Raw genomic sequence first — 12,938 nt, 5'->3', positions numbered from 1 at the left:
CGGTTCAGGTCAAAATCTCAGGGTCAAGGGATGGAGCCCTCGTTTGGGCTCCCTACTCAGCTGGGAGTCTACCTCTCACCTTCTCCCCCTCTTCCCCACTCACATTCACTCTCTTTCTCCCTCTCTAAAATAAATACATCTTTGAAAAAAATTAAAATACATCTTTAAAATGTTATTTTAAAAAATGTGCAATTTGAGCAGTCCCTTTTGTGCATGTGTTGAAGCCTGCCACCTATAATCCAAAATTCATTGAAATTCAGCTACTCACCTGGCAGGGTAACCACAATTCTTCTGTTCCCTCAACTGGTCTCACACATACGGAGCTTCTCGAGGCACTGAATTTGTGCTTAAAGATAACACAGTTTTCATAATACACGTATCAGCATTCATTCAACAACCATAAATAACGTGTTGGTTCTGTGTATTCATGAGAGTGAATCATCACTTTCTGGGTGACGTAAGGGATTTTCAGGGCTAAATTTGACTCCCCATCTTCACCTTCCTCACCAATTATCCAGCGCCCACGTTAGATGGAACTCTGCCGTTGAGCACGTGCCAGGTGCCAGATACTTGGCTAGGTCGTGGTATAAAAGAGGGGTGAGATTCTGACTGTGACTTAGAGGAGGCGACCGTCCAAAGGAGACAGACGTGTCCGAAATGTACCTTCAATTTGAATCAAGACACAGAGGTTGGGGTGGCGGGAAGTCCCGGAAGGTTCCCAGAGACAGCCTCTAAGCCTAAGCTGGCTTTGAAAGAGAGTGTCAGGTAGAAGGGAAGAAAGGGGGTTTTAGATGAACGGAGAGCAGGTACAAAGGCATGAAGGTGAGAAACTGAGTAGTTCAAGGAACCATAAATGATGCCATCGTCCTGGAGCCGCAAATGAAACAGAAGCAGAGAAAAGGTTATTTTCCTTGATGAGGAGCTTGCCCTTTGTTCTCTGTGTGTCTCAGTCTCTGGGGAGGGCCAGGGATGTGCATTCTGTAAGCCACGGTGATGCTTATGCACCCTGAGGTTTGAGACACATAGTGGTGTGGGTGATGGGGAGGCCCGGAACTGTGTGATGCTGTGTGGTGGCTTACTAAGCTATTTATTTCCAGAGAGCCTGGAGGCATTCTGGGGGATCTACTCTAAAGTCTGTCCCAGGAAGCAGGGAGCTGCCCCCTCCTGCAGTAGTCCTCATGAGCTAATACGAGGCCCAGGATTAAGAGTGTTGCGATGCAGTGGAGAGGAAATGGCAGATGTATAAATGCTCAGGAAGGAGAGGGCTTGGCTCCGTGACCAAAATGCATTCTCGCTTGTTGGCTTGCATGTTGGATGCTGGAGGGACGGGAGCCGGTGGAGTGAGTGGCGGTTAAGGCTGTACACTCTTGAGGCTGGGCTGCCCTGGGTCCGGGTTCCAGCACTGCCACTTTCTCCTCTGTGCCCCCCTGGCTAAGTTACTTCCTCTCTCAGTGCTTCAGTTTCCTCCATAAAATGGGTAGGAGAAGAAAAACCTGCCTCCCAGGGGATTGCGATGATTCAGTGAATTAATACACTAAAGAGCTTAGAATAATGCCTGGTACTGAGTGATGTGTGGTCGCTTTAGGGAGGCAAAGTAGCTTATGCTAATTAACATTTTATTCCTAGTTGTAGTATAGAAGTAACAGTTAACCTGCGTAGTGGAGAGCAGTCAAGAACTGTTTTGACTGACTGCCTCATTTAAATCCCAGTCTGGTATTTATTAGCTATATGATTTAGGGAAAATCATTTAACCTTCTGTGCCTCGGTTCCTTTATCTGTAAAATGGGGATGGTATTAACGCATACTTGATCTGGTGAGGATTAAAATAGTATATGTAAAATGTATTCAAACAGTACAGGCTCATAGTAAGGACTCAATAGATGTTGGCTGCTGTTACTGTTGTCCTTATCAAACCAGGTAAGGACAGTCAGGGGAAAGGGGGTGTATTTCCGTTTTAATCAACCAGGCTGAAGTGTACCATAGGGAGTTTATAGAGTGTAGGTAGGTCTGGAGCTCAGCAAAGAAGTCCGGGCTGGAGATCCGTTTGGGAGTGAAAAGTAAAGAGAACTGACTTTAAATCATGAGCTTCAACGTGGTTCCGAGAGGAAAGGACGGGGAACAGAAGCAGAAGGAAGGACTAAGCATTCTCTGAGCCAGGCTTTGCGAACTCCATTTCTCCATGGCATCGGACTTAAAATTCCTGGTAGGGATAACATACGTCCGATTCCCAATGCCCCCACAGCGCAGTATGCCTGCCACAACATCGCACGTGCCCGCGTGCACACCACCTCCTAACTGTGTTTGGTGACTTCTCGTTAGTAAGCTGGAAATCCGCCGGGAGGGGAGCATTTACACTGCAGAAGTGGGCGCAGGCTACAAATCAGAGCTCCTCCCGCAGCTCCCGCCCCTCAAGAGCCAAATTACCAGGACATATAATGACCCCTACTGCTGAAGGAACGGGGGCTCCGAGAGCCAGGGCAGGACCCCAGCCGTCCGTGCCGCTGATGCCCCTGCCTTTCTCACTGCGCAACGATTCCTCTTCATCTTAAACGTCTTTTTAACTACTGTGGTTTTCCAAAGTTGAGATATTTGCTACCTCCCACACCTGAAAACTTAATTATATGCCCACTGTGAATGAGTTACTGTGTTAACTCTGATACTAGGCTGGAAAACAATCCTGAATGAGTTTAGGGAGGTAGCTTAGAGCATCTGTTGATGAAACACGGGGATTATTGTTCCCTGCACCGTTAGAGTTTGCTAACTAGAAGCCATGAGCTGGTTTTGTCAGCTACTAAAGAAAGTCATTAAACAAAAGGGGAGCCAGAAGATGTGGGAGGGAGAGAAAGAATCACAGTTGAATTGTTTCAAATTATGTAATTCATACACCATACCTTAATGTCGGTGAGAGGAATTGAATGAAATACTCCTTCATACTCCAGAGCAGGGTGCTTTCTTATCACATAAAAGGGATGTGTAAAATCACTTAGCTGAAGTTCAGAGGATAGGAAGATAGGATATTTCCTTTTCTCTCCGGCCTCACCTCTGCAAATCACCACCTTCCCACCCTAAAATCTCTGAGGAGAGAGATCACGCTAACATGGCATCTCAGGGCATTATAGGAACCCTGGCACACCCCTTTGAGAATCTCATCCGCAGGAATTCTTGCATTTCAGAGGGGAAATATGTCAGTAATATTTCCTGAGTGCTAGGCACTGTGCTGGATTATGGAGTGCAGCAGCAAACAGGACAGATGGTGCCCCTGTCCTCGGAGCGCTCACTGTTTAGTGAGAGGCAGTTAAACAGTTCAAATGCCGTGTGCTAAGGGAAGGAGTTCCTAAGGGTTTTAGAGAGAGAGCATGATCCATTTGAGCCCAAAGGTAATTATCTGCACCTCAGAAACCTGGTATTCTAAAGTCTAATTAGAAAGAAGTTGGGGAGGGGAGAAAGAAGCAGGGGTGGTAGGGCACTGGGGCGCCTGGGTGGCTCAGTCAGTTAAATGTTATATGTCTAACTCTTGGTTTCAGCTCAGGTCATGATCTCAGGGTCGTGAGATGGAGCCCTGGGTAGGGTTCTGTGCTCAGCAGGGAGTCTGCTTAAGATTCTCTCTCCCTTTCCTCTCTGCCCCCTCCACTTGCTCTCTCTGTCTCTCTCTCTCTAAAATAATAAATAAATCTTAAGAAAGAAAAGAAAAGAGAAAGAGAAAGCAGGGACGCTTGACTGGCTCAGTCAGTAAAGCATACGAGTCTTGATCTTGGGATCATGAGTTCGAGCCCCATGTTGGGTGTAGAGATTACTTTAAAAAAAAAAAAGAAGGAATTTGTGTATTAGAAAAAGTATTAATGTAAAAGAGAAGGAGAACTGGGTGTTATTCTTTTCTCTGTCTTTACTACCTTTGTGATGTGTCTAGCTTCATTTCCTCATCTATAAAATGGAACAGTAATATTTCTCCTGCTAACTCATGGGGGTGTTACAGGGAGTGCATGAAAGAATATATTATGAAATGCTGTAAATATTACCGGACATTTCATTTTTCCATGATGTAATGCAGGGTGTAATTTAGTCATTAATAATTCATCCAGGTACTCGCTCATTCGACAAACATTTGTTAAGCACCTACTTGTTTGAAGATCCTGTGTTAGACCCTGTTTTTTGCTCAATTTCATCCTCTTGCATTATCCCATTCAGAGTATCTGGATTTGTTTAGCATTAATTCTCATATTAAGTTGGAGTGGGGGTGGGAGGAAATTAGCATTTCTTGATCCCGTTTCAGTCCAGGGGCCTACCTTCTGTGATCTTCCTGGAAGCGTGGGTGGAGGTGGCCAGGAGGAGCACGGATGAGAAGCTCTTGGCTTAAAAATTCATTTCATGCTTCATCAGCTAGTTTAACATCTGGGAAAAACCAGTTTAATTATCTTATGGAATTGTTGCCAAATTGTTTATAATTACATTTAAGACCGGTGTTACTCATTTTACTAGCCAACACATAAGCACCAAATGAAATCTGGTACATCAAAGTAGTCAGGAAAAGATTTTCTAAGTACTATGTATGTTTGTGTTACATTTATATTCATCATGAAAGAACTGGTTCTCACTATATAGTACAATACTTTGGAGGGGAGGACTTTTCTGTGGTCTAAATACGAAATACTAAAAATGTTGAAGAGTAAAGCATGATCCCAAATTATTTCTAACTTCTGGAATTTCTATTTTGTTTTGGTCCCAAGATACTTTATAAACACCTGAATTGTAGGCATTTCAGCATAATGATAACATGCTATAGTTCCACGTTACTACTCACCATCAAGACTTGTGTAGTTGAACTGCTCGTGAAGATAGCATTAGCTGTCCCTCGAGAATATGCTGGTGATTTCGTTTGATCTGCAGGGATAACACTGCTATGCTTAACATTCAAACAAATTTTAAAAAATGCTGATCAGTAATTTTGACAAGATGAAAGATACTCAATTAGAAGGTAATTATCCGTCATGCCAACCCCAGCTATTTGAATATGAAGCCATGGGGCTTAAAGAAAAAGATTTTTAAAAACAAATATAAAATTAAGATGGCAGTGCCTGCTCCATCTAGTTCTTTCAAAATATATAGTCAAGGGGCGTCTGGGTGGCTCAGTCGGTTAAGCGTCTGCCTTTGGCTCAGGTCATGATCTCGGGGTCCTGGGATGGAGCCCCAAGTTGGGCTTCCTGCTCAGTGGGGAGTCCGCTTCTCCCTCTCCCTCTGCCGCTCCCCCCGCTCATGCTCTCTCTCTCTTTCTCTCAAATAATTAAAATCTTAAAATATGTATATTATATATATACACACAAACAAACTTGGACTAACAGATGTTCTTCCAACCCTGCGATTTTATCTACATGTGGGGCAACAGACTCAAGCTCCAGTTCACTTGAGACTGAGAGTGAGAGCTGGGCCAGCACGTGGTGCTGGAGCTTAGTCGAGGCTGTAGAATCTCTTTCCAACAGCAGGTCTTTGACCACAGGGTGCTGTTGCTCTCATGACCCGGGATTGGTAGGCACTGAGCATCTCCGTTCACGTCACACTGGGCACAGTCTTCCTTCTCCTTGTTCCAATTGGTATTGACATGGAGCCCAATAAAATGTCTTCCCAGGTTTTATCTACACCCAGAAATGTGCGAAATGTGTGTTCAGTTCTTTTTTTTTTTTTTTTAAGATTTTGTTTATTTATTTGACAGAGAGAGAGACAGCCAGCGAGAGCGGGAACACAATCAGGGGAGTGGGAGAGGAAGAAGCAGGCTCCCAGCAGAGCAGGGAGCCCGATCCCAGAGCGGGGCTCGATCCCAGGACCCTGGGATCACGCCCTGAGCCAAAGGCAGACACTTAACAACTGAGCCACCCAGTCACCCCTGTGTGTCCATTTCTGCAAAGAAAAAAGTGTTAGTATTTTTTGCTCATGTACTTTCTCTCCTTCAACATCGCCTCTTCTATTTTCAGAAGGAAGATTAAATCTTTTTGACTAAGGCACCCCTTAGCTTTACTAAAGCTCTATTCTCCCCATAATTTTCCCCTTCCTTTCAGACATCAACCTGCTGCCTGCAGAGCCTTCTCTGAATAGAAGAGGCTTTGTCTTGAGCAGGCTAGACAAATGGTTAGATCAAAGAGGGCAGCAGGCAGGTTTCTGTCCCTGCCTGGATCAGAAGGATAGCACCAGGGTCCATCTACCCTGTTCAGGTGTTTCTTACTCCCCTCCCTGTGTGTCCTTCAAACCATGGGTGCACTTCAATTTTACATAAGGAAGGACCTAGAACAGCCTGGGTTTCTTTATTTTTTTTTTAAGATTTATTTATTTATTTATTAGAGAGAGCATGAGCACAAGCAGAGGGAGCAGCAGGCAGAGGGAAAGGGAGAAGCAGTCTCCCTGCTGAGCAAGGAGCCCGATGCGGGGACTAGATGACCTGAGTGGAAGCCAGCCACTTAACTGACTGAGCCACCCAGGCACCCCATCTGGAGTTTCTTTATAGAGCCACATCTTTATGTTCCAATCTCAGCTGTAGGATGCTTGCTTTGTTATTATGTTTACTTCGTCCTTAGTTCCTCATCTTGCTCATAACTTCCATGTTTTTTCAAATGTTTCTGACAAATTAAGTTTTATTCTTGAGAAACTTTGGCCTCGCCGCCAGTACCTTTTAACAAGTATGTATATGGGACATCTGGGTGGCTCAGTCGGTTAGGTGTCTGCCTTCGGCTCAGGTCATGATCCCAGGGTCCTGGGATCCAGTCCTGCATTGGGCTCCCTGCTCACTGGGGAGCCTGCTTCTCTCCCTGCTTGTGCTCTCGCTCTCTCTGACAAATACGTAAATAAAAACTTTTTTAAAAAGTATGTGTAAACTGAGCATTTTAGAAGAATAGTTTCTTTTCCTGGTCCTTCAGTTTTTGCTGTACCTGTTAACCAGCCGTTATTCAGACATCAGCTGAAATGCCCGAAAGCTAATACCATGTTGGCACATACCTCCCTCAAGAGTTAAACACCCCTTTCCCTGCCACCAACACGTCATTTTAAGAGAGTGTTAGCTGATATCACAAACATGCTTACTGTAGGGATTCTATGCAGATCAAGTATAAAAGATCATCTCTTCTGATACATTTGAGATAAAATAGAACCCTTTCTTCCACAATGTGGAAGATGTTCTTTTGAGAATCTGGATCTCAGATTTTTCTTTTGTGTTAGAGAAGATGAGATACAGAGGTGGTGAGTAAACTTGATGGAGTCGGGTTGAAGCTAGTAACCAAAGTGTTAATGGGACTACTCCAAGCTGCAGACTGAGAAACATAGCTACAGCTGTTTACCCAGACCTTGTTTGTTTGCCTTTAAATTTCCTTGCCTCTCCTCCTTCAGGGAGGCTGATTTGAGGCTCGTGCTCCTGGTCCCCTTCCCTGGCTGCCTCTAGGACAGACATTTTCCTTGGGGCACTGGCATACTCCATGTCTCGAAGTGACTGTATTCTCTGTGTATCAGGCAGAGGAACTTGGGTTCAGTTCCACGGTGAGAACCAGGTGATCTAAGTAAGAGGTTTCTGCCCAGCAGTTCTGCTGTCAAGTTTTTTCCAAGTTGAATTCCATTGCCAGTTTCACTTCTGAAACCCACAAATCTGTTTCAGAAGAGTCTAACCATTTGTGAGCAGTGCGTAAGCACGTGTCTGACACCAGCCACCATCAGTGTGCTATCGTCCGGGTGCGCCTACGGCACTGCATTCGTGCCTAAAGCCAAAATATCAGCTTGCTCTTTGGAGTAGGATAAAGAAATGAAATGATAAAACTGAGACATAGCTTTCTCTCCCTAATTGTGAAAATGCGAACACCCTTTGTGGTCATTTCTGAGCGAAGCTCAGTCTGTTTCCACCCATTAATATTTACATGGTCCTATTGAAATAAGTTACAAACACTTGTTTTGAAACAAAAACAGACATCTGTTAACCCATAGATGCCTTGACCTTTTTTCCCCTCCTGCCTCATCTCTCATTAAAAAGCCTAGTACAGATGAGAATATTATTGGATTAATTAATTTTCCTTTGCCTTTTGTATTTATTTAATCCAGAAGGTGCTCTGTCAGGGTATCTTATATGTTTTCAAGAAGAATACACCATGTATGAGATACTGAGTCTTTGAAATAGTGCATAAGTAAATCAGTAAGTACTTGAAAATCAGCCTGCTAGTTTTATAACATCTGATACCCTGTCGTTTGTTAAATGTACTGAAAGCTGCTTTTTTAAAAAAAATTATTAACATACGTAATATTTGTTTCAGGGGTACAGGTCTGTGATTCATCAGTCTTACACAATTCATAGTGCTCACCATTAGCACATACCCTCCCCAATGTCCATCACCCAGCCATCCCATCCCTCCCACCCACCTCCACTCCAGCAACCCTCCGTTTGTTTCCTGAGATTAAGAGTCTCTTATGGATTGTCTTCCTCTGGTTTCTTCTTGTTTCATTTTTTCTTCTCTTCCCCTATGATCCTCTGCCTTGTTTCTTAAATTCCACACATCGGTGAGATCACATGATAATTGTTTTTCTCTGATTGACTTATTTCGCTTAGCATAATACCATTTAGTTTCATCTATGTCATTGCAAATGGCAAGATTTCAATTTTTTGATGGCTGCCTAACACTCCATTGTATATATATATACCACATCTTCTTTATCCATTCATCTGTTGATGGACATCTGGGCTCTTTCCATAGTTTGGCTATTGTGGACATTGCTGCTATAAACATTGGGGTGCAGGTGCCCCTTTGGATTACAACATTTGTATCTTTGGGGTAAATACACAGTAGTGTAATTGTTAGGTCGTAGGGTAGCTCTATTTTCAACTTTTTGAGGAACCTCCATACTGTTTTCCAGAGTGGCTGCACCAGGTTGCATTCCCACCAACGGTGTAATAGGGTTCCACTTTCTCCACATCCTCTCCAACATCTGCTGTTTCCTGCCTTGTTAATTTTAGCCATTCTGATGGGTGTGAGGTGGTATCTCATTGTGGTTTTGATTTGTACTTCCTTGATGCCGTGTGATGTTGAGCACTTTTTCATGTGTCTGTTGGCCATTTGTATGTCTTCTTTGGAGAAATGTCTGTTCGTGTCTTCTGCCCATTTCTTGATTGGATTATGTTCCTTAGGTGTTGAGTTTGATGAGTTCTTTATAGATTTTGGATACTAGCCCCTTATCTGATATGTCATTTGCAAATACTTTCCCCCATTCTGTCAGTTGTCTTTTGGTTTTGTTGACTGTTTCCTTTGCTGTGTGAAAGCTTTTTATCTTGATGAAGTCCCAATAGTTCATTTTTGCCTTTACTTCCCTTGCCTTTGGCGAGTGTCCAGGAAGAAGTTGCTGCGACCAAGGTCAAAGAGGTTGCCTCCTGTGTTCTCCTCAAGGATTTTGATGGATTCCTGTCTCACATTTAGGTCTTTCATCCATTTTGAGTCTATTTTTTGTGTATGGTGTAAGGAAATGGTCCAATTTCATTCTTCTGCATGTGGCTGTCCAATTTTACCAACATCATTTGTTGAAGAGACTGTCTTTTTTCCATTGGATATTCTTTCCTGCTTTGTCGAAGATTAGTTGACCATAGAGTTGAGAGTCCATTTCTGAGTTCTCTATTCTGTTCCATTGATGTATGTGTCCGTTTTTGTGCCAGTACCATGCTGTCTTGATTANAATACTTTCCCCCATTCTGTCAGTTGTCTTTTGGTTTTGTTGACTGTTTCCTTTGCTGTGTGAAAGCTTTTTATCTTGATGAAGTCCCAATAGTTCATTTTTGCCTTTACTTCCCTTGCCTTTGGCGAGTGTCCAGGAAGAAGTTGCCTCCTGTGTTCTCCTCAAGGATTTTGATGGATTCCTGTCTCACATTTAGGTCTTTCATCCATTTTGAGTCTATTTTTTGTGTATGGTGTAAGGAAATGGTCCAATTTCATTCTTCTGCATGTGGCTGTCCAATTTTACCAACATCATTTGTTGAAGAGACTGTCTTTTTTTCCATTGGATATTCTTTCCTGCTTTGTCGAAGATTAGTTGACCATAGAGTTGAGAGTCCATTTCTGAGTTCTCTATTCTGTTCCATTGATGTATGTGTCCGTTTTTGTGCCAGTACCATGCTGTCTTGATTACAGTTGAAAGCTTCTTCTTAGAAGTTTCTTCAAGTTGGGTTTCTTCCAAGGGCTGCTGAGTGAGAGGGTGGGATTTCAGCAAAACTCTAAAATAAGGCCCTCTCCTGTTTTATATCCTCGATTGTAGTATTAGGTTTTTTATTGTTTCTTTGTGAAATCTAAATATATTTTAATGTGATTATTAATATTAAAATAATATGCAGTTACAGCTTAAGCCTAGATTGCATTTGCCTAAAAAAGTGATTTTTTGCAAAGACTTCATTGGTCTGGAAGAGAAGTTTAGGAGCCTATGGATTAGGTCATGGTGGGAGAGGTTCTCTTTTTAAGTATAATTTTAAAAAATACATTCTCAGGTTACCTATGGAAATCTGACTAATTCTCTTGAAGAAACTGAGATATCTAATTCTCTATTGCTTAATTTCTGTGGTTTTGTAATTTGTTTCTAGGTACCAAAGGGAGAAATAAAGGAGAATTTACAAATCTTCAAGGGGTAGCTGCATCTACAAGTGGAAAGATATTAATTGCAGATAGCAACAATCAATGTGTACAGGTACAGCCCCCAATTATATACATTTATATGCATATTTTCCTACTTAAGACTTAAGATGCATGGTACAAAGAAAGAAAGGGAAGCTTACAATGTGGATAGGCTTTTCTTCAAATGGGGTTTGCATGTTCTGACCTGTGGTACATGGGACACATGTTCTTGACTGTTTCTTCCTCACTAATTTCTGTGTTACTTCACGTTCCAAGGAATGTCTTTTTTTTTTGCAGATATTCTCCAATGACGGCCAGTTCAAAAGCCGGTTTGGCATACGAGGGCGCTCTCCCGGGCAGCTGCAGCGGCCCACAGGAGTAGCTGTGCATCCCAGTGGGGACATAATCATTGCAGACTATGATAATAAATGGGTTAGCATTTTCTCTTCAGATGGCAAGTTTAAGGTAAGATTAAGCTACCAGCTGGCTGCTAAACAGTAGAGAGAAGAAACAGGAAATACAAGATGAATTTCAGCAAGTCTTCATATACAAAGCCATGTTGATGTGGTTACCTCTAACTTTGTTGGAGAGGAACAATGATATTGTCATGAATCTTATATATAGGAGATAGCGGCTTCATTTTATAAAGCAATTAGGTTGCTCAGTCACTTTCTTTTTACATATTATCAGATTTACCTAAAGTCAATGAAGAACAGCCGTAGGAAACGGTATTGAAGAGGCAATGGATATCTCCCAAATTAACCTGCAGATTGTCATGTATGAAGTGCCTTCTACTTTCTCAGGCCTGTGATAGATGATATGGGAGAAACAGAATTGTAAGACATGGCTTGTATCTTTGAAAAAAAAATGCAAACCCTTTGAGGAAAAATGACACAGAACAATTTGTGTCAGCCTTCAATCAGTCATACATTGTTTGGTACAATCTGAAAAACTAGTGTTAAAATGTGTAAATAGGAATTGGAAGGACAAAAAAAAATGGCAGCCGGCTGCACAGGCAAAAGGTGAGTTGAGTTGCACTTTGCGGGGGGGAGGTCCCATCACTTGGACATATTTGCTATTGTCCCCAGCATCATCTGTTTCTTCAGCAAGTCGCTGAAGAGTAGAGAGCCCTCTGGTGATACCAGAAATCTCTCTTCTAAGGTGTCATCAAAGAATATTATTGTGCAGCCTGTTTTCTGCATTTGTTCACAAGAAGATTATGAGACGCTTTGTCAAGGGTGTTTTTGAAGGCCATAAGCAGCATGCCTTCTGCATCGCCCTATCCAGCCTACTAGAGGCTTCTGTTTCAGGTGACAGCATGAACTTTTGCTCAGAAAGATCAACCCTTTGGAATCCCAAGTGTGCAACTTACTAACTACTGATACAAGTTCCTTGAGCCTCAACAGTCTCCTATGTCAAATTTGGATTAAAAAAAAAATCTATTTTACAGGATTTGGGTAAGGATTATAGGAGATTTGTTTCTGGATTTTATATTGCCTTGTATGAAATAGGCATCTAAGAAATGTTCTTTTCCATTGCTTCCAGTAACCCCGTCCAAAAAATGAAGTCTGTTTGATCAGCTGTGATTTGGACTTCATGACATGCCAGCACCTGGTCAGAACTTCCTTTTCCAAATGTTCAGAGATGATGCTCTTCAGAACCTGTTTTGGAATCCTGAAGAGTACACAAAGTTCACTCACTAGTTTCTTATTGGAGGAATTTATATTTTCCTTTTTAAAGTTATTGGATCACTAGAGTCACCCCCTCATTTTTATTAAAACAAGTTACTTCCATAATTATTAACCTTCAGGTTGGAGCCTCTGTTTTGTGTGGGGCCGTATGTTTTCAATCTAGGAGAATAAAAAGCCGTCGTTTTTAATTCCACCATATTACACACAAGTCTTCAACTGCCGTTGAGTTTTTTCTGTTCTGCTAGAAATTTGATAACTCCGTATGATGGCCATGTATACAGAAAGGTCTCTTGCCTTTCTGTATCTCTAACTTCCTCCCCTTCTTTTGTGTTTTCATAATTGTATTTGTAGTAAGACATAGCCAAATACAGCTTAAACATGAACAGAAGGAAAACTATCCAGTGACTCCTTGAAAATACCCATCTAATTTGGAGACAACCCATTTCCTCTTGTTACATACTATAGCGAAATCATGACCTGTGTTTAACTTTATAAATAAATGCTAAAATAAGTATAAAAGCAGGAGTTTTGGGGCGCCTGCATGGCTCAGTTGTTAAGTGTCTGCCTTCGACTCAGGTCATGATCCCAGGACCCTGGGCTCAAGCCTCACATCAGTCTCCCTGCTCAGAGGGAAGCCTAC

General features: G+C 42.3%; 1 protein-coding gene across 10 annotated transcripts in view; it reads left to right on the top strand.

The window, feature by feature from the left end:
* Nucleotides 1–12,938, top strand: part of TRIM2 (tripartite motif containing 2) — a 159,584-nt gene that overhangs the window by 131,258 nt on the left and 15,388 nt on the right. For all 10 annotated transcript variants that reach the window (XM_019808987.2, XM_019808993.2, XM_034661508.1 and 7 more), the window contains exons 7-8: nt 10,577–10,680; nt 10,905–11,072. In XM_019808987.2, coding sequence (XP_019664546.1) covers nt 10,577–10,680; nt 10,905–11,072 — 272 coding nt within the window. The remainder of the gene's footprint in view (nt 1–10,576; nt 10,681–10,904; nt 11,073–12,938) is intronic.

Source organism: Ailuropoda melanoleuca, chromosome 5 (assembly GCF_002007445.2).
Source record: "Ailuropoda melanoleuca isolate Jingjing chromosome 5, ASM200744v2, whole genome shotgun sequence".
NCBI lineage: Eukaryota > Metazoa > Chordata > Mammalia > Carnivora > Ursidae > Ailuropoda > Ailuropoda melanoleuca.
Note: the sequence above shows the minus strand (reverse complement) of the source record. Positions and strands in the feature narration are given on the sequence as shown.